Source organism: Myotis yumanensis, unplaced genomic scaffold (genome assembly GCF_028538775.1).
Source record: "Myotis yumanensis isolate MYYU_CA2020_CCGP unplaced genomic scaffold, mMyoYum1.0.hap1 SCAF_5, whole genome shotgun sequence".
NCBI classification, from domain to species: Eukaryota; Metazoa; Chordata; class Mammalia; order Chiroptera; family Vespertilionidae; genus Myotis; species Myotis yumanensis.
In genome coordinates, this window is record NW_027223756.1 from 39,051,253 (window position 1) to 39,074,114 (window position 22,862).

Below are 22,862 nucleotides of genomic sequence, written 5' to 3' on the forward strand. Positions count from 1 at the left end.
TCAAATAGTTTATTCACATTTTTTTTAATGGTAGTTACTTGTCACTCAGCCCCCCCCCCCCCCCAAAAAAAAAAAGAAACAAGCAAACTACAATTGCAGTTGCAGTTACTCTTTGTGTTACCTAGGAATGGTTACTTTTCTATGCATCTAATTTCTCCACCTGTAAAATGGTCATAATAGTAATTACCTCATAGGGTTATTAAGAGGAGTGTAGCCCTAATCGGTTTGGCTCAGTGGATAGAGCATTGGCCTGTGGACTGAATGGTCCCAGGTTTGATTTCAGTCAAGGGCATGTACCTTGCTTGCAGGCACATCTCCAGTGGGGGCTGTGCAGGAGGCAGCTGATCGATGTTTTTCTCTCATAGATGTTTCTAACTCTCTATCCCTCTCCCTTCCTCTCTGTAAAAAAGTCAATAAAATGTATTTTTTTAAAAAAAGAGAGGAGTGTAAAGTATTTAGATCTGGGCCTGGCATATGGTAGATGCTCACTAGATAGTAACTTTTTCATGTTCAACATTGTGTGGTGGTTACTGTATACAGTTCCCATTAGGTTATAAATCCCCTGCACAGCAGGAAAGTATTCTTAATTTTTACATTGCTTACATAGTAGTAACACTTCAGATTTTAAAGTTAGAGTATTTGTAGAATTAAAGTGAAAAATAGTCTCTTTTCTATATCTGGAGATTAGGATTTGAGAACAGTTTTATCCTGAATGCTTAGTTTTCCATTATTTTTGTAAAATAAAGAGGCTTTGCACATTTGCCTGCTTGTATGGAGTGGAAGGTCAGGCCAGAGAAGAGAGGCACATTCGCAAGGACTAGACCTAATGGTCCTGAGAATCAATGAGCAGAAGGGCAGTGAAGGGCCCCATCCAACAGCAGTGACCTTTTAACATGGCAAGGAGCTCTGGTCTTTTTTTTCAGCCTCTGTGGACATTTTTAATGAATAGTGTGACAGAATTCCAGTTCTCAATGGTTGGCATAAAACACAGATTAGTAGGACCTTGAGAAACAGATCAATCTGTGAGGAAGAAAGAGTATGTGGTTAACAGTATGTGTAAGGAAACACAGGAGTAGAGTCAGGTTTTCTACGAATTGGTGTCAGAAAAGGGAGAACAAACACCATCCTTCAAGCATATGTTTAAACACAGGAATGGATGATATCGTTTTTGAAGAAAAAGATTCTCACCTACAAAAATGTGAACAGCTCCTTTTGGGCCAGTTATAGAGGTTATCACTATTTCATAGCCTGTTTACTTGGCCATATTTCTAACTGTACCATATCTTCATAAAAATAGTGATATTTTGGCTTTGATGACAGGTTCAGCTTACGTAATAGAAATTACTTGAAATTAACAATTTAGAATCAAAGAGATGTTTTAATTGGCATTGTTTGTTATTTTATTGTCACCCTTTATTTCCAGTAATTTGTGAGAACATTTTATTCCCTCAGTAGCCAGCACACATTTAGAGGGAATAAGGAGCATTGACTTTGCTCCTTATTCCTTCACACGCACCCTAGTAAGACATACGTTTACTAAGATCTGATTATGTTAACAAATAGAGGCCCGATGCACGGAATTTGTGCAAGGGGCTCGGCCCTCACAGCCCCACTTCGTCTGGAAGGTCATCTGGAAGGACATCCAGAAGAACGTCTGGAAGGATGGGAAGGTTGTTCAGCTGTCCGGTCTAATTAGCATATTATGCTTTTATTATTGATAGATATTCATTAGTTCCTTAACACTGAGTAAGATCAAAAGGTGTATCTGTATTGCTAACTCACAAATATTCCTTATCTTATAAAACGTTTTATTTTTTTTATTTTTATTTATTTATTTATTTTATATTTTATTGATTTTTTACAGAGAGAAAGGGAGAGAGATAGAGAGTTAGAAACATCGATGAGAGAGAAACATCGACCAGCTGCCTCCTGCATATCTCCCACTGGAGATGTGCCCGAAACCCAGGTACATGCCCTTGACCGGAATCGAACCTGGGACCTTTCAGTCTGCAGGCCGACGCTCTATCCACTGAGCCAAACCAGTTTCGGCTCTTATAAAACGTTTTAATGTGTAGCAAAACAGCTCTTGGAAAACATAATTCTTGTTCTGTCAGTTCTAATTGAAGTATATTTTTCTATTCTATATGATAACACAAAATAATTGTTAACTGTTTAGGTTGTGATTAAATATAGCAGAGTACATTCATTCTACAGAACTAATAAGAGAATGAGGTGTGTAGCACTAATGTATACCCTTGAGTGATGTTCAGAACCAAGAAAATACAAAAAGTAGTGTTTTATTTTTGAAATTGATTTATACTTACAGATTGTTTCTCAGAATATTCATAACAACCTGGTAATAGTGGTTGCATTTGGAGAAGGAATGATTACTTTCTTCTATATACTTCTGCCAACTCTAGACCATCAAATACCCATTAGCCAAGTCTCAAACACATTTCTGGGTTTCCTAATCTTATACTCTCTTCTGAATGTATATCTCTTGTATTGCTATTTCAGTTAAAAAAAAATAGTTAAATTTTAAAATGTCACTAAATTGAATACTGCTTCTCTTGTCTCTCTTGGTGGCAAGCAGAGCCAAGTTGCTGAGTCCTCCTCATTCATATTTTTTACTACATAAGGACCCAAACCAGATTTATACACCACACATTGATGATTTTGACCAATTTGAGTGAACTATATGCTAGCATGCAATTACAGTAATAATTTGCTTCTCCACATGGTATACTCTGTGATTAGATAAGAGAACATATCCACGAGTCCATCCTCTCCCCCGCCCCCCCAGAATTTTATTTTATAATTAACTATCTGACTATTCTTTCACTTTTTGATAATGTGAATTTACCTGTTTTTGCCCAGAATGGAGCATTAACAATATTGCCAACAACAAAAAATTCTAAACAAAAACAAGTAAATGACCTAACTGAAATGAGTTGTATCCAGTTAGCAGAATATTAGCTGAGAATGCAAACATCACACTTTCATTATGTGTGCCTACATAATAAAAGTGTATACACACACACACACACACACACACACACACACCTTTATTCTAATTCTCCCCTAGGGCATGCTTTTATTGATTATTTTAGAGAGAGAGAGAGAGAAAGGGAGAGAGAGGAATATCAATGTGAGAATAAAACATCTATCAGTTGCCTTCCACACTTTCCCCAACAAGGGATCGAGCCCACAATCATGACATAAACTTTCTTACATATATTTATAAATTAACTTCTTCAATTGTCTACGTTAATAAAAGACAAAGATGCTATTTGACCATACCTTCGCTATGCCCCAAGCCACACCCACCAGCCAATCAGAGGAACTATGCAAATTAACCCAACCAAGATGGTGGCTGGAAGCTGTGGAGCTGGAGTAATCAGGAGGCTTGGTTGCCCCGGCGATAGAGGAAGCCAAGCTTCCCGCCAGCAGCTGTGTGCTCCGCTCAAGGCAACAAAGTTTCAATTATAGAAGATAAATTCTAGATACCTGCTTCCAGCCAGCCTCCACTGGGAGCTTGGGTGGCTGGGGGCCAGCCTGCAAACAGCCATCAGCCCCTCACCCAGGATGGCCACACCCTCATGGGGTGAGGGTCCCTGCTGGGGGGCTTGGCCAGCCTGCAAACAGCCAGCAGCCCCTCACCCAGGCTGGCCAGGCACCCCAGCAGGACCCCCAACCCTGAAGGGGGTTTGGCCATCCTGAAAACGGCCCTCAGCCCCTCACCCAGGCTGGCCAGGCACTCCATTAGGGACCCCCACCCTGATCCGGGACACCCTTCAGGGCAAACCAGCTGGCCCCCACCCATGCACCAGGCCTCTGTCCTATATAATAAAAGGGTAATACGCAAATTGACCCTAACAGCAGAAAGACTGGGAATGACTGGTCACTATGACACACACTGACCACCAGGGGGCAGACGCTCAATGCAGGAGCTGCCCCCCTGGTGGTCAGTGCACTCCCATGGGGAGTTCTGCTCAGCCACAAGCCCGGCTGATGGCTGCCAGCACAGTGGTGGTGGTGGGAGCCTCTCCTGCCTCCTCAGCAACACTAAGGATGTCCAACTGCAGCTTAGGCCTGCTCCCCGCTAACAAGTGGACATCCCCTGAGGGCTCCCGGGCTGCCAGAGGGATGTCTGACTGCCAGCTTAGGCCTGATCCCCCGGGAGCGGGCCTAAGCCAGCAGGTGGTCATCCCTCGAGGGGTCCTAGAGTGCGAGAGGGCACAGGCCGGGCTGAGGGTCCCCACCCCCGAGTGCACAAATTTTTGTGTACCAGGCCTCTAGTGAGATTATAATAGGATAATAGGAGTCTCTGGGAGAAAGCACGATGTTTAAATTCATACTGCATTTGATTTGTTTTTCTAGAAAGGAGACACATGCAATATGCAAAGATTTCTCATATTGTTAAAGAAACATTTAATCAACTAATTTCTAGTCATTCAGAATATGTGAAATGTAGCAATTCATTGGCTGCCTTTGTAATCGAAAGAGGTAAGTCCAAGTATTTGGGATGTGTTGGTGTGTAGAAAAACGATTAATGATCTGAACTATACTGTTGTAATATTTTAATTATCTTTGCTCCTATTGACAATGGTGTTTATTGATTTGAAGTGGCCTTTTCTAGTAGGTGTGGGTTATTAAACACAAAGGTTCTTAAAGGTAGACATAAAGTAATACTGACCAGTAACCAATAGACAACTACAGAATGGTTAAATGCCTAACATTTTGAATGATAACTCCACAATTTAATAACCTGAAATATAACTCCCATTATAACATTGAGAAGGGCTCAGTAAAAATCAACATACTTTTTTCATTATCAAGTCAGAAAAGATGAAAATATGAAAAACCATGAATCCTCTGGTTTTTCTTGTGGATATTATGTGTGTTTCCAACTACATTTTATCTTTTATTTACTCTAATGCTATAAATTGATCATTAAGTAAAAGTGTTTGAATTCTATATTCTGAATAAGATATTAAAGATGATATAAAACAATTTGGGATTTGGTTTCTATTAAGCCCAAGATGATAAAAGTTAAAAACTGTTTTCTATAATCCAAAAATGCATGAGAATTCATAGATAGGAAAGAACTGATTGGGTTAAAATATTTGGGAACAGGGGAGACTTAAGCTGGATCTTTAAGGGTTAATAGGTTTGGATAAATAGAAGAAAGGAAGACATCTTTAGAGATAGACTGACACACAAACAGACAGGAGGGAAGAGAACAGCAGTGAAACACTGCATGGGACAGTGACAGGGAAGTTTGTTGCAAGTGCAGAAGAATATGTATGAGGCATGATACAAAATAGTTAAGTTGGTAAGATGTTACCAGATTATGGAGTGGCTTAAAAGTTGGATTTAATGAGGTTGAAGTAAACTGGGAGAAATATTTTTGAACAGGGATTGATAATGTATCCCAGTTGTTGGGAACATTAGTGTCAAACTCAGTTCGGCTACTTCAGTGACTTTGGGCAAGTTATATACTTAATATCTCTCTGCTTCAATTTCTTCTCCTTTCTTAAAAATAGAAATAATAACTTTTACTTCACTGAGTTGTTAGGGTTAGATATGATAATGTAAATAAAGTATTAGCCTAGTACTTAGTGTTTAGTAAAGTTTTTATAAATTACATTTGTGATGATTAAGATAATTGATATTTAAGCAATAATAGTCAACACAATTCTTAAAAAACATGACAAGGATCGAATCTGAATTAGGGAATCACAGCTAAGATGGTTGTGATGGTGTACCTACATTAGAGTTGAGATAGACATGAACATGAAGAGAAAAAATATTTTAAAAAATTATTTGAAGTTTTCATGGGAGAACGGTGTTTTCATATACACAGGGAAGCTGATGTGAAATTGTGGGAAGAAGAGAGTGGGAGAGAAGAGTAATCTGGTTTTAGAATAACTCACACAATCAATACATACTTGAATATATTATTAGAAACCTCAAATGGGTGTTTCTCACTTCCCAGCCAGCCCATCTGCAGCGGACTTGGTCACACATTCCCTGTGATGGCAATTTCATACTTTTCCTGTGTTCTCAAATATCCCACAACCTCTCTTCCATTCTTACTGTCACCTACTGGCCTTGCCTCATGGTTTTTAATTGGGTCTGTAAGAAACTATCAAATCCAGACTTTATTCTGTCCTCTGCCACCATATCTGTGTACTTTCCTCCTCTTGTATCCACCTTTTCTCTATTGTTGGAGTGGAGGAGGGATCTCTTCTCCTAAAGACTAATCCCTCCCCTTAAATTCTGTTTCCATTCTCCTCCCATCTTGATGAATGCCATTTTAAGGTATCCCTTCTTTTTTCTGCATCCTCAAGCTTTAGTATCTGCATGAAACATTTCGGGTCGAATTACAGAGTTGAGAAAAAAAGCTGAATGCTTGGCCTCACTATTCCCTTTATTTTTTTATTTTTATTTTTATTAAATCTTTATTGTTCAGATTATTACATTTGTTCCTCTTTTTTTCCCCCCATAACTCCCTTCCTTCCAGTTCCCACCCCACCCTCCGCCCTCACTCCCCACCCACTGTCCTCATCCATAGGTGCACGATTTTTGTCCAGTCTCTTCCCGAATCTCCCACACCCTTTTCCCCCCCAAGAATAGTCAGTCCATTCCCTTTCTATGTCCCTGATTCATTATAATCACCAGTTCATTCTGTACATCAGATTATTTATTCACTTGATTCTTAGATTCACTTGTTGATAGATGCATATTTGTTGTTCATAATTTGTATCTTTACCTTTTTCTTCCTCTTCTTAAAGGATACCTTTCAGCATTTCATATAATACTGGTTTGGTGGTGATGAACTCCTTTAGCTTTTCCTTATCTGTGAAGCTCTTTATCTGACCTTCAATTCTGAATGATAGCTTTGCTGGATAAAGTAATCTTGGTTGTAGGTTCTTGGCATTCATCGCTTTGAATATTTCTTGCCACTCCCTTCTGGCCTGCAAAGTTTCTGTTGAGAATTCAGCTGACAGTCGTATGGGTATTCCCTTGTAGGTAACTGACTTTCTTTCTCTTGCTGCTTTTAGGATTCTCTCTTTGTCTTTTGCTCTTGGCATTTTAATTATGATGTGTCTTGGTGTGGTCCTCTTTGGATTCCTTTTGTTTGGGGTTCTCTGCGCTTCCTGGACTTGGAAGTCCATTTCTTTCACCAGGAAGGGGAAGTTTTCTGTCATTATTTCTTCAAATAGGTTTTCAATATCTTGCTCACTCTCATCTTCTGGCACCCCTATAATTCTGATGTTGGTACGTTTGAAGCTGTCCCAGAGGCTCCTTACACTATCTTCGTATTTTCGGATTCTTTTTTCATTTTGCTTTTCCTGTTGGGTGTTTTTTGCTTCTTCGCATTTCAAATCTTTGACTTGATTCTTGCGCTCCTCTGGTCTGCTGTTGGGAGTCTGTATAATATTCTTTATTTCAATCCGTGAATGCTTAATTTCTAGTTGGTTCTTTATCACAACATCGAGGGTCTCATTAGATTTCTTGTAGATCTCAATAAGTTTATTGGCAGCTTCTAGACAGTTCTTGAGGGACCTTAAAAGTGTGGTTCTGAACTCAGTATCCTCCAATGACAATTTTGTCCTGTTTCTTTGTCTCTGCATTTTTTAATGCTTTCTTGGTGCACCCCCTAGTGGTCTTTGTGCACAGTCTTGTTGTAGTTAAGCCTTGATGTTGTAGTTAATACTAGGGGGATTTGACCTCCAGGCCAACTGGCTGTGAGAATCAGCTGTGTCTGCAGTGGGAAAACTTCTGTCCTCTGGGGAGGTGCTAATCTAGCCTTTGCCTGAGGCTATCCAGCAAATGGCCCTGCGCAGGGCTTGGGCGGGGTGGGTCGCACAGGATCAACAGGGTGGGTGGAGCAAGCAGTTATGGCTGCTCTCAGTCCCGTCCCCAGAGGCTCTGCCTCTCAGAGTCCCTGAGTAACCACTGCAAACCTCAGAGAGAAAGCTGCTCTCGTGTTCCGACCGATGCCAGACAGTCCTGCTTTTCCCGTTTGAGTCTGGATCCCTAGAGACTCGCCCAGAACTGGAGCTCAGAGTCTGAGACTCCGTCCTGATTGAAAACGACAACCGCGCCCTCTGCCACCAGCCTGCTCCGCGCGCACCTCCGCACCTTTGTATTTTCCGCACTGCGCCGCCTCTGAGTCTCGGCACGCTGTTCTCCTTCCTTCTAGTTGAAGAATTTCCCCTCAGCCAGCCTTCCTGTGGTTCTGGGTGACGTCTGTTCCGTCTTTTAGTTGTATTTTTGAAGTGGTTGTGCGAGGCAGCAAACTATGGTGTTTACCTATGCTGCCATCTTGGTTTTCCTTCACTATTGCCCTTTATAAGTCAGAAGTTACATCACCATCTCATAACTTCCCTTTTTACCACCTCCCACCCCTTACTGCATGGAGCAGCTGCACTATCCACTCCTACCCCTCCTCTAACATTCTCCATCTCAGTAAATGGCATTCGCCCAGTTGCTGAGCCAGACTAAAAATCGAAGTCATCCATTCTTTATCCCCTTTCCTAACACCCTAGAATTGATCTCTAAGTCCTTTTTATTATATCCCCAAACTATACCTCAGATCTGATAATTCTTTCCCATTTAACCCCCATCATTTGAGACTCAAGTTATCTTTTACCTAGATTACTGTAACAGGCCTCCCTTAATTTAGTTTCTTGGACCCTACATGTGAAATCCCCACACAGAGGATGTGACCCATTGTGGTGTTTGCTGCCTTAAGTAGATTTGCCATAGCTTTTTAGTGAAACCCACAAACTCCTTAACATGGTTTTTGATACCTTTTTTTTCTAACATTATCATATGCCATGCCCTTCACTACCCTCTACCAAAGCAGCCATACTGTCTCTCTTAGCCCAGGGTCTACATGAGCTACTTCTTGCCTAAATTACTCTTTACCTCACCCCCATGCTGCTTATTCCTCATCCTGAAATTTACATTTCCTTTTCAGAGAGAGGGATTCTGCAGCTGGTCTGCAAGAGATGATATTTCCCTCTTATTCTTTACATCAGTCCCATGCTTATTTCCTCCAAGGCCATTGTCACAGTTTGTGGTTTGTTTAGTCTTTTTTTCTGTCTCCTATTAGAAGTTTCATGAGGGTGTCTGGCTGAGCTATTTATTCCCAGCACCTAACTTCAGTACTTGTTAGTACTGGTTAGGACCTCAACACTTTTTTTTAATTTAATGGAAGTCCTTTAGGTAGTTGCAAATGGGAAACTGAACTTTGAAAGACTAAGAGGAGAGATTTTCTGAAAGCATCAACACTGAAGTAAAAGACAGAATGAGCAGGATATTCAGAGGAGAATATTTAGAGAATAAGAGTAATGAACTAGTGATCAGGCTATATAGAAAGACCCCATGGTTAGGTGTGAAAGGATAAAAGAACAGTGTCTTTTCTGAGCATAGTGTCAAGAGAATCTCAAACAGGATGCAGCAAAAGTAAATGGAACAAAACTACTGGAAAGAGCATAGGTGCTTGTTTCTTAAAAAAAACAAAACAAAAACAAAAAACATTTCAGTAGAGCAAAGAAATAAACTAGAAATTGGTTTGTAGAGAGTTTGAGTAGATTAAAAAAATGTTAGAGACACTATCTACAATCTGCTTAATATAGTAATAGAAGGGCAAATGAAGTCTCTTAGCAAGCTCAATAAATCTAAATGAAGTATAGATGCATATTGGAAAACCAAGAATATCTGGTGATTCTGGTGCTCTTGGTAAAAATTGAGATGAAAAATCATAATATAAAATATGCTGTTTTAATTGAGCTATTGAAGTATTGTTAAATTTTTGCTTATTAGAAGACTCAAACTTGTATTTGAAATTGTAGAATTATTTTTCCATTTTTTCGGTCAGTGTATTTTACTAATTTTAAAATGTAAGCTAGATTTTGAACCTAGGGAAGAGGGAGGTCAGAATAACCTGCTGCTGTACCTGCTCCCCTCTAGCTGGACGGTACGAAGTCGTGGCTCTCGGCACAGGCGAGTATAACTACAGCCAGTGCATTAAGCCGGATGGAAGAGTGTTGCATGACACACATGCTGTTGTTACGGCAAGACGGTCTCTCCTTAGGTAGGTAACAGACACAGTAAATGCTGTCAAATACTAATGCTCTCAATCCATGTGAATGTGTTTTTATTTACAAATGGAATTTGACTGATATTTGAGCCAAGGATGTGACAGTCTCTTATTTATCCAATGATCTGATTATTTCCATGACACTTTTGGAAACCTTGTCATAGTAACTGTGATGTAGCTTTATTATCAAGATCTTATGATTCCAGTATTAAAAGTCCTACAACCTTTTAAAGGATAAAAATATCATCTTCATTACCAATGAAAGTAATTGGAGAGTATAGCTTTAGATCTAGGCCAAGTAGGATTGGCAGTATTGCACCCCTGAATTAGCCATACTTATCCAAAGTAGCACCAGAAATGGATGGGTTTCCATTCATGAGGGCTGTGCAAATTTACCATGTAACAGAGTGTATATAAGGGCATCTTTAGACAGGCAGATCTCAAAGAGAGAGAGAGAAAGGGGATGAGAGGATCATGCCTAGTTTCTTTCTCCAAACTCATCAGTCACTCCATTCCTTACAAGGGAATTGATAGCAGGCAGGAGGGAGAAGCCAGGAATGTTACTGATTGGAAATCCCTTATGAAACAGAAGAAGTGGAAAGTAAGTGTTACTCCCACAGTATCCACCAACTTTTGGTTCGCTTATCCCATTAAACTTACTTTACATATAACATTTTAATGGAAATTTTCACATACTCATAAGTGAGAATAGGATAATGAAGTGCTAGAATGTTTTTTGTTGTTAATCCTCACCAGAGAATATTTTTCCATTAATTTTTAGAATGGAAGGGAGGGGAAGATAGAGAGAGAAACATCAATGTGAGAAAGTCACATGGATTGGTTGCCTCCTGAAAGAGCCCCAACCAGGGGCAGGGATTGAGCCTACAACCGAGGTACCTGCCCTTGATCGGAATTGAACCCGGGACCCTTCAGTCCAAGGGCTGACATTCTATCCACTTAGCCAGACCAGCTAAGAGTGGAGCGTTTTTTTTCTTTCTTTTTTTTTTAAACAAATTTAACTATATGACTTTATCTGAAACACTTAAGTATGTATCTCTGATTATAAGGAAGGAATCCTATAATCTTAAAAGGAAAGTTTGGGGGGACTCCATTAAAGCAATGCAGCACATTGTCCTCCCATCCCCTTAGTGCTATTTGTATTATTTGACCTCTTTAAAGATACCTCTTCTGGATTCATTTCTTTCTATGGTTGGCATTGTTATGTACTGATGCTTAATTTTACTATCATTTACATAATTTTTCTATCATTTACGTAATAGGATTAAAATCATTTTTAATAAGCAGAATAGTGTTTGCCCCTGATTTGATTAGTAGTGTCTTTTAGGAGATCTGCTTCACTTCTTAATACAACTATGGTCTTCATTGTATTAATTAGTTGTAAAAACACAACTATGCTTTTGTGTTTTTGTCTTCAAAATCTGAGAAAGGAAGGAGGAATTGATAGGAAAATGGGTCTTTTGCAGGATATGATAGCTGAGGACTCAAATTTGAGAGTAGAGTGGTAGTCAAGGAAGAATTTTGCTTTAAGGCAAGTCATGGGGCAGACTGGGCTCCAGTTGAGGACTTCTCAAGGGACTGATTCTTCATTAAATAAGGTTAAGATTATTTTAGGAGTTATTATCAATTTAAAAAATGTTAACATACATGTCAACATATTCCTATGTGCTTATGACACATAGGAATATGATGCTCATTAAGATAATTACTTTTAAATTGTATAACTTGATAAAGTTATAACTCATTTTTTTTAGGTACTTTTATAGACAACTTTTACTCTTCTATAGCAAAAATCCTGCTATGATGGAAAAATCAATTTTTTGTACAGAACCAGCTTCGAATTTACTCACTGTCAAACAGAATATCAATGTTTACCTCTATATGAACCAATTGCCTAAAGGGTCAGCCCAGATTAAGTCACAGTTGTAAGTATTACAGAAGTTGTTTTTAAAAGCAATTGGGATGGCCATGTCAAGTATTCTGAATCCCTTCAGCAGTAGCACAAGTAAAATTGTATCTTACATATTTCCCTCCAGCCTTGATGTGTTATTTGTAGACTACAAGAGCCCACAAATTCTGTCTCCCTCCCTTCCACTCAATCTGTTCTATTACTACTAATTAAATATGGATGTACTTCAGCACCTGCTTTTCGGTGCTATTGAAAATCTTCTCCTTTCTAGTTGGAAGAATTCATAAACTTTAGAAAACTATGGATTTATGCACTCTTCACATACTAATACAGGAGTTAATGAATTCATTGTGTTTTTCTGGTGAGTGTATGGCCAAAACTTCATTATCTTGATGAATGGGTAGCCTTGGCATGAAAATTAAATAATACAGAGAAACACAAAGAAAGTAAAATTCTCTTGAAGTCGACCATCTTAAAAATTCTTTTACTAACATCTTTGAAAAGAAAGGCAATGAGTGTTCCTGGAGAGAAAATTAAAGAAAAATAATTTTAGATTTTATTATTTTAACATTGTGTTGGAGATTGAATAAAAAGTCAGTTTTCTTTAATTCCTTTATTTTGTAGTTTTAGAAAAATTTTCTACAGAAAAAAATAACTCAGAAACTGTGGTAAGGACAAAAATATTAGGTTTTCCTTTGATTTTAAGATACAAAGAATGGCAATAATATGAAATTTATCTTTGTCAGAATATCTAAATGTAGCTATTTTCTGTTTGGAACCAGGTCACTCCATTCCTACCTTGCTTTTGGTTTGCATCTGTTATTGGAATTAAATGTACACTGGCCAGTTAAACATGTTCAAGAACAATTCTTAGGTACATGTAACTTTTATTTTGTCAGCTTTGTTTTTTTAAAGGAAGAAATTTTCTTTCTTCAGGCGTCTTAATCCACATTCAATATCTGCATTTGAAGCCAATGAAGAACTGAGTCTCCATGTTGCTGTTGAAGGCAAAATTTATCTGACTGTCTACTGTCCTGCAGATGTTGCCAATAGAGTAAGCAGTATGTCCTCAAGTGACAAACTGATGAAATGGGAAGTGCTTGGTGTACAGGGGGCACTGCTGAGTCACTTCATACAGCCAGTTTATATCAGCGGCATAGTTGTTGGTGAGTGGACTCAGTACCTCCTGGTGCTTTTACAAGGAAATACACTGTATTTATCAGTATTAAAATCAGGTTGTCCATATGTGATGTTATATTTAAGGGGGGAAAAAAAACCAGATCCACTGTCTTGTTAAGCTTTTCATTTCATGGTAACTTGGAATCACACAAGTGACTTTTGTCACCTTATCAGAGGCTAATATTTAATATATATTTTTTTAATATATTTTTATTGATTTTTTACAGAGAGGAAGAGAGAGAGATAGAGAGTTAGAAACATCGATGAGAGAGAAACATCGATCAGCTGCCTCCTGCACATCTCCTACTGGGGATGTGCCCGCAACCCAGGTACATGCCCCTGACCGGAATCGAACCTGGGACCTTTCAGTCTGCAGGCCGACGCTCTATCCACTGAGCCAAACCGGTTTCGGCTAATATTTAATATTTTAAGTTAGCCAGTTAGATGTATTCTGTCTTAAACTTTTACTTTAGTTTGCACAATACTCAATCTTCCCCTTTCTTTTGGAAGCTGTTTCCTTGAACTTCTCAAATCTAATAGCTTACATTTAGTTATCCCTGAAATAAGAAATTCATTAGGTGCCCATTTTAGTTCTTTGCTACCCTTTTGCTTTTTTCGTATATTTGGTTATGATCTTGATCCTCTGCATAGGAAGTAAGTAGAACACAATTTTTCTTTGGTGAGGGATATTACAGAATGTTTTATTTATATTTGAATGGTTTTCCAGACATTATTTCAGTGACAAACAATTTTGGGGCTCATTTCTATAGTTTTCATAGAGTCTTATTTCTTTCCAAGATTTAGGTTAAATACTGTCATTATTTGGCTATTTTTTGCTTACTGTTAAACTTTGGTAACAATTAGATGTGTAAGCTTTAGATACCCACCTTGGTAATATCTTTGTTTTTAGTTGGTGCTATTTCTGTTAATTTTTTTTATAGTTCTGCATATTTTATACCCCTTTCTTTAGGAACTTCTCTTGTAGGGAATGTTTCTTCAGTTGAATATATATGTAGGATATTCTGCCAGTCAACATTTCATGTAATATTGGTTTGGTGGTGATGAACTCCTTTAACTTTTTTCTTATCTAAGAAGCTCTTCATTTGACCTTCAATTCTAAATGATAGCTTTGCTGGGTAGAGTAATCTTGGTTGTAGACCCTTGCTATTCATAACTTTGAATGTTTCTTGCCACTCTCTTCTGGTCTGCAAAGTTTCTGTTGAGAAATCAGCTGACAGTTGTATGGGTACTCCCTTGTAGGTTACTAACTGCTTTTCTTGCTGCTTTTATGATTCTCTTTTTGTCTTTAACCTTGGCATTTTCATTATGATGTGTCTTGGTGTGGGCTTCTTTGGGTTCCTCTTTTTTTGGGACTCTCTGTGCTTCCTGAACTTATAAGTCTATTTCTTTCACCAGGTAGGGGAAGTTTTCTGTCATTATATTTTCAAATAGGTTTTCAATATCTTGCTCTCTTTATTCTCCTTCTGGTATCCCCATGATGCGAATGTTAGTATGCTTGAAGTTGTCCCAGAGGCTCCTTACTCAAATCTTTTTTTTTTTTTTTAAATATATTTTATTGATTTTTTTACAGAGAGGAAGGGAGAGAGAGAGAGAGTTAGAAACATCGATGAGAGAGAAACATCGATCAGCTGCCTCTTGCACACCTCCTACTGGGGATGTGCCCGCAACCCAGGTACATGCCCTTGACCGGAATCGAACCTGGGACCTTTCAGTCTGCAGGCCGACGCTCTATCCACTGAGCCAAACCGGTTTCGGCCTTACTCAAATCTTTATATATTTTTCTTTTTGTTTTTCTGATTGTTTTTTGCTTTCTCATATGCCAAAGCATTGATTTGATTATTGGAATCCTTATGATCTAATCACCTTGCTAAGGTTCTACTTCCAAATACTATCATATTGGGACTTAGGTTTCAGCCTATGAATTTTGTGGTGACACATTTAGTCTGCAGGACAGTATGTAATAATATGCAATATTTTCTTTTGAATTTTTGTTTTCTATTCACTATTGACACAATGACTATTCCATAAACCTTATGTCTTCCTATCTTTTTTCTGTGTCCAAGTATATCTTTAACTAGCCTTCATTTTTCAGTATCTTTTATTTATTTTTAATTTTTAAAAAATATTTTTATTGATTTCAGAGAGAAAGGGAGAGGGGGAGAGAGATAGAAACATCAATGATGAGAGAAAATCATTAATCGGCTACCTACTGCATGCCTCCTATTGGGGTTCAAGCCCACAACCCAGGCATGTGCCCTTGACCAGAAGCAAACCCAGGACCCTTCAGTCCGCAGGCTGACCTTCTATCCACTGAGCCAAACCAGCCAGGGCATCAGTATCTCTTGATTTGGAACATTCAAAGGAGTGCTTAGAAAAAAGGTGTCAGAAACAACTCGTGTTCTTTTTAACTCATTTATATTTCTCAAATAGTCATAATGAATGTGAGTCCAGGGTCTAACTCAACATCTCTAATGATGTGGATACAAAACTTTATTTGTGAAATATATCTAGTGGTATTATATAAAGCAGTGATTCTCAACCTTCTGGCCCTTTAAATATAGTTCCTCATGTTGTGACCCAACCATAAAATTATTTTCGTTGCTACTTCATAACTGTAATGTTGCTACTGTTATGAATCATAATGTAAATATCTGATATGTAGGATGGTCTTAGGCGACCCCTGTGAAAGGGTCGTTCGACCGCCAATGGGGTCGTGACCCACAGGTTGAGAACTGCTGATATAAAGATTATCTTGTTGTAACAACCTCTAATGCTCTAAGACAAAAGAGATCTGCTGTAGAATTACTAATTTTTAAATAGGAATGACTGTTCCCTAACTTCTATATTAAGTTTGATGCAGCCCTTTTATTATACTAATAACATTGTATCTTTTTGAGTTCTCTTCAACAGTTATTTTAACTGAGAACTCTTAAGTTTTTGGTATTGCCCACAATTTTAACCAGAAACAGTCTTTAAAAAATGTGTTGTGAAACCAGAACATTGTAGTACTGGAGCACTTGTAATTTGTGGCCTTTAGATGTGGAAAAATACTGCCCTTTCACCAGCTTTTCCTCCGCTGTGTTTACCTGCTGCAGTAAGTACTGATTTTATGCTGGAGTCTGAGAAAGCAAGACCGAAGGAGCTAATTCTGTTTGGCAAAACCTGTAAAAAGTACCAGTTTCCTTCTGGGTCAGCTCTGACTCTGTGCTCTCACTCACTGGAATTTTGAATTTGTTACTTTTCATAGAAAGTTCTTTTTTGAATGGAGATTCTGACTGTCCTTAACTTGCCCAGCTACAGAATTAGCTGCCAAAGAGTAGAAGTGAGAGAGGGAAGGTTGCAGGATGAAGGGTAAATAAATAGACGTTAGACTCTTTCCAGTCATTTTTCTGTGTGTTTTTTTTGGTGTGTGCAATCTCTGATGTTGATAGTGTTTGTCCTGTTTTTGCCTTCTAGGTGATGGGAATTGCAGTGATACTAGAGGCTTAGAAATTGCTATCAAACAACGTGTTGACGATGCGCTCACTTCAAAACTTCCCATGTTTTACTTGGTTAACCGACCTCACATTAGCTTAGTGCCCTCTGCATTTCTGCTTCAAACAGACGTGGACTATAGGTCCTTGAGTCTGAACTGGGCACAAGGGGACATTTCACTGGAGATTGTGGATGGCCAAAGTGGGAAGATCACTGAAAGGTTAGCATAATTCATTTCTTCAAAAACCATATTACTTTTGCAAAAGAATACATTTTAATACAAGTTTGAAATGCATACATTTCTAGAAAAAATATTTCTAAAACTGGTACAAAAGAGGGAAAAACCTAAATAGATTATTTTTTTAAATATATTTTATTGATTTTTTACAGAGAGGAAGGGAGAGGGATAGAGAGTTAGAAACATTGATGAGAGAGAAACATTGATCAGCCGCCTCCTGCACATCCCCCACTGGGGATGTACCCACAACCAAGGAACATGCCCTTGACCGGAATCGAACCCGGGACCCTTGAGTCCGGAGGCCGACGCTCTATCCACTGAGCCAAACCCATTAGGGCCTAAATAGATTAAGTGAAAGTTATCAAGAAGGTGCCCTAACTCTTCCTCAAAGAAAGCACCATTCTGAGATGGTTCAGAGGAATTTTATAAACCTTTACAAAGCAGAAATTTCCAATATTATCTAAAAAGATGGAAACCATCCAAATGCTTTTATTAGTCAAATGTATCATTGATACTTAAATATGATAGAAGATTTCTGCTCCTCCTCCCAAAAGTTACAGACCAAGTTCACTTTTATATCCAAGCAAAATTGCTTAAATAAAATATTAGGAAGCAGAATCAAGTAATACATTAAAACAATAATGTATTTTATATAACAATATCAATTGGTATTTCTTCTAGGAATGTGTGGGTAGTAATAATAAAAATAACACCATGTTAGAAACTCTTATTAATGTATTTTGTCAGATTAATTGATCTAGGGAAAAATATCACATCTCTATAAATTCTAAGGAGGCATAGTTCTACAACTATTCTAGATAACGATACTCAATAAAGCAGGAATATATATTTTTGTTAAGGATAAAATGTATCTTTATTAATCCAAAAGTATCATCATAATTGAAATTTCAGAGGCATTTTCACTAACATCTAGACAAAAATGATTGTTTACTGTTATTTAACAGTAAACTTAATGCATTTGGATAAGAGAAATAAATGAGATATAAAATACTTGAAAGGAGGAGGTAAAATTACTATCTTTACATATGGTATTATTTTATACCTGAAAAGCCCAAGAGAATCACATGAAAACTACCAGAACAAAAATCATGGTGGAAAATTCATATAGAGAGGTCAGTAGTTTTCAAACACATGAGTGTATGTTAACTGTTGTTGCATTTAAACTACCTCAACACTTACTGGCTTAAAAACAACCACTTATTACTGCTCACAAGTCCTTAGGTCAACTGAGTTGATTTGGTAGGGCTTCTCCAAGCATGTAGGGTCAGCTCTAGGTTAACTGAAGGTCCACTTGGTCCTTGTGTTCTCTCAGCCTCTAGGAGACCAGTCCTAGCTGGTTCACATGGTAGAGGAAGGAATCCCAAGAGAATGAGAACTCAAAGCCTCCTGAGGCACCAGCTCAGAACTGACACATGATCTATTCTGTTTGCCAAAACAAGTCACAAAGCTAGCCCAGATTCAAGGGGAGGGGAAGTCAAACACCACTTTTTGAAGGGTCAGTCTGAAAAACCATATTGTTAAAAGCATGGAGATGGAGAAACGAAGGATTTGGGCAATTTTTATAATCTGTCACAAGAGCCAAGTAATGAGAAGATAATAATGAAGGAAAGGAGTTTCAATAGCAAAAACGTTCATGATATATAAAAACATAGAAAAAATATATCTACATGTGCATACATGTCCATATACATGGAGGATCAGGAGGTTGGTGTATATATTTTACTTTTTTAGTGAGTCAAAGTTGACATACAGTGAAATGCACTGACAGTTTCATGAATTTTGATATATATACATACTTGTGTAACCATCACCCTAGTCAAAATGCAGGACATTTTTATCTCAGAAAATATTTCTGTGCCCCCTTCTGGACAGTTCTTAGTAGAACCACTATTTTAATTTGTATCACCATAGGTTAATTTTACTTTAAGCAATAAAAATTTACCAAGTATCCATCTTCTATTTTAATTTTAATTTGACACTATAATAACTTAAAATGTAATTTCATTAAAGAAATGAACTTCAGACAGTAATTATATTAAAAATATTTTATGTAAAAAATTTCACTATATGTATTGCACATAAATTGAGGTAAATACCTGTCTATTCTATGTTGATTTTAATCCCTACAGTTGCCCTGCATAAATTGTTGAATAATGATTAGTGACTGCTTCATTTCTTTCACAGTTCTCCATTTAAAAGTGGTGTGTCCATGGCAAGTCGGCTGTGTAAGGCTGCAATGCTAAGTCGATTTAACCTGCTTGCTGGTGAAGCTAAGAAAGAGGATGTACTTGAAGCTAGTACATATCATGCAGCTAAGGTAAGTCCTTAAAGGAATGCAATTGATCATAGGAATATAATTTAAGACAAAAATAAGGCAAAAATTGGTTGAATAGTTCCTGAATATAGGATAGTGCCATGTAGTGGTAATTTTAATTTTTAAATCAACATGCCAGAAACTGGAAATGTAAGTAAGTGTTGTCACTTAAAGTAGCCATGGGGTGTGTGCTTTGTGTGATGTGTACTTTGACATTGCTCAAACCTGCTGTCATGCCCAGAGAAACAAAATGAGAACAAAGCTTCTTCTGTACATGATATTAACTGTGCTAACTAGAGAAGTTAATTATTCTAAATTAACACATTATGATAGATAAACAAATTAATTTTTCTGTCTTAATTTTGTGAAATAGCTTTAATTTCAGCAGGTGATTTGGGCCTGAGTAAGTAAGTGATGTAGATAACCTTTTTCTTTCTTCTTTTTTTGAAAATTCTTGATTGTTTCAAGTATTACTATGTCTCCTTTTTCCCCCATTGACCTCTTCCTGGCCGCTCCCACCTCCTCACACCCTTACTATCTGTATCCATGGGTTATGCTTATATGCATGCATACAAGTCCTTTGGTTGATCTCTTACCCCCTTCCTCCTTTGCCTAACCTCTGAGGTTTGACTCTCTGTTTGATGCTTCTATGTCTCAGGATCTGTTTTTGTTCATCAGTTTATGTTGTTCATTATATCCTACAAATGAGTGAGATCATGTGATATTTATCTTTCTCCTAATGGCTTTTTTCACTTAACATAATACTCTCCATGTCCATCCATGCTGTTGTGGATAGTAAGAGTTCTTTCTTTTTTACAGCAGCATAGTATTCCATTGTGTAGATGTACCACAGTTTTCTATCCACTCATCTGCGCTGGGCACTTAGGCTGTTTCCAGATCTTGGGTATTGTAAATTGTGCTGCTATGAACATACGGGTGCATATATCCTTTCTGATTGGTGTTTCTGGTTTCTTGGGATATATTCCTAGAAGTGGTATTACTGGGTCAAATGGCAGTTCCATTTTTAAATTTTTGAGGAAACTCCATACTGTTTTCCACCGTGGCTGCACCAGTCTGCATTCCCACCAGCAGTGAAGGAGGGTTTCTTTTTCTCTGCAGCCTCTCCAGCAATTGTCATTTGTTGATTTGTTGATGATAGCCATTCTGACAGGTGTGAGGTGGTACCTCATTGTTGTTTTGGTTTGCATCTCTCGGATGATTAGTGACCTAAATGAATGGAGAGATATACCATTTCATGGATTGGAAAACTCATTATTATTGGGATGTCAGTTCTGTCCAAATTAATCTATGCATTCAGTGCGAACTCCTTAAAAAATGCAGCAAGCTTTTGTGTAGAAATTGGCAAGCTGGTTCTTAAATTGATGTGTAAATCCAAAGGATATAGAAGAACTAAAACAGTTTTTAAAAAGAATAAAATTGGTAGACTTATCCTACCTCATTTCAAAATCTATCATAAAGCACAGTAATCAAGACAATGTATTGATATAATGATAGAGACAGATAGATCAATGAAATAGAGTAAACCCACATACTTCTGGTCAATTGATTTTATACAAAGGTGCTAAGGTAATTTAATGGGAGAAAGAATAGTTTTTCGACAAATGGTACTGGGACAACGGAATATCCATGAATAAAATTTAAAAAAAATTTAATTTAGATTTATACTAGTCATGCAAAAAAAAAAAGAACCTCAAAATTGATCATAGATCTAAAAAAGCTAAAACTATTCAACTTCCAAGGAAAACATGAGAAAATATTTATATTCTTAGATTAGGGAAAATTTTCTTAGATATGACAGCCAAAAGCACAATCCACAAATAAAATTTTTTTAAAAATTATTTTAGATTAAATTTAAAACTTAGCTTTAAAAGTCATTTGGGTCGATGTTCAACCACTGAGCCACACTGACTGGGCAGTAATTAAATATTTTAATTTTTAAAATGTCAAACTGAAGAGACAAAATTAGGGATACTTATTTTTCATAAGCCAAATTCTGCCTATGTTCTATAATTCAATTTTTTTTCTTCCTATAGTGTTTGTCTGGATCCTATCAAGAAGCTAAAACTTTGTTGAAATCCTACTTACAGCAGCATGGCTATGGCGCCTGGATTGTGAAATCTCCCTGTATAGAGCAATTTAGTATGTGAATTAGGCAATCCATTGTCACATTAAAAATCTTTTCTTTTTTTGGTGTGTTTTGACTAGTAAATTAAAAATATAATTGGTTCAGCTTTCAAAATCAGAATCTTACAATAGCAGTGTCTAGAGATGAAAATTTGTAAATATTCATATCAAAGTACATTGAAGCATTAGGGTTTTGAAGTTTTAATTTTTAGAAAAATAATTACCTTATTCATTATTGTGGCCATTTTGTATTTATTTTTACAAACATAAAAATAAATAAAGCCATTACCCTTTTTGCAGTTCAAGAGAAAATTCTTTTAAGTTTTTGTTTTAAAGCTATTCATACAGCAAAAGATATTCAACATTGTGTCTTGGCATCTCACTTAATTTTTTTTAAATATATATTTTTTTATTATTGATTCAGAGAGAGGAAGGGAGGGGAAGAGAGAGAAACATAAATGATGAGAGAATATCATTGATTGGCTGCCTCCTGCACTTCCTACGCTGAGGATCAAGCCTGCAACCCGGGCATGTGCCCTGACCTGGAATTGAACCATGACCTCTTGGTTTATAAGTTGATGCTCAACCACCGAGCAACACCAGCCAGGCTCACTTAATTTTTTAAAATTAATAATTAAAATCCAAGAATACAAATAATAATTTTTACTCATTTGTTGGTTAATTCAACAGACATTTGAGTGACTAATATTTGCAATCACCATACTATGTGATAGTAAAAAGCAGTAACTAAAACACCATTTCTTATGTCAAACTGCACATGTAAATGCAGAAAAATGTTAAACATGTGAGGGAATAATTTGATAAATGGGTTAATCTGACTAATAGAAGATTATCATAAATGCTTTAAATAAGATTGCTCATTTTCAAGTGTCCTATAAGATCCATTCAAATGTGAATTAATTCTTTATAATAAGATCAATAAAAGATTGTTTAGCTTTATATTTGTTTATATAATTACAGTGCTTAGATGAGAAGGGAAAGTTTAGTTACTCTTGAGTTAGAATATGTATCTTTAGTGAAGCTATGCATTTATTTCATACTTTAGACTCTTCAATTTATTCCTTAGTTTCAGTCACAGGTGAATTAATTAAACATTATTGTTTCTCAGACTTTATTCCTCTTAGCTTGAATCTTTATCAAATTTACTAGAGGCCCAGTGCATGAAATTTGTACAGGTCCCTAGGCCTGGCTGGCAATTAGGACCAATCCGGGCCTTCCTTCCCCCAGCTACCTGCCAGAGCCTTCCTTCATTCTGCACCACCCCCTGGTGGTCAGCACATGTCATAGCAGGCAGCTGAACTCCTGAGGGGACAGTTTGCATATCAGCTTTTTATTACATAGGATAATAAGCTTCATGCCACCCCATAGGAACTGTGATAATCTCTTAGGAAGTCGATGTAGGGTT

At 37.4% G+C, this 22,862-nt stretch overlaps 1 protein-coding gene across 2 annotated transcripts in view; it reads left to right on the forward strand.

Moving 5' to 3' along the window:
• Positions 1-21,459, forward strand: part of ADAD1 (adenosine deaminase domain containing 1) — a 28,698-nt gene extending 7,239 nt beyond the window's left edge. The window contains exons 5-11 of one of the 2 annotated variants that reach the window (XM_070417196.1): positions 4,381-4,506; positions 9,988-10,111; positions 11,890-12,060; positions 12,981-13,210; positions 16,701-16,938; positions 19,162-19,294; positions 21,346-21,459. In XM_070417196.1, the coding sequence (XP_070273297.1) occupies positions 4,381-4,506; positions 9,988-10,111; positions 11,890-12,060; positions 12,981-13,210; positions 16,701-16,938; positions 19,162-19,294; positions 21,346-21,459 (1,136 nt within the window). The remainder of the gene's footprint in view (positions 1-4,380; positions 4,507-9,987; positions 10,112-11,889; positions 12,061-12,980; positions 13,211-16,700; positions 16,939-19,161; positions 19,295-21,345) is intronic. The other variant, XM_070417197.1, reaches the window with a different exon arrangement.
• The last annotated feature ends 1,403 nt before the right edge of the window (positions 21,460-22,862 follow it).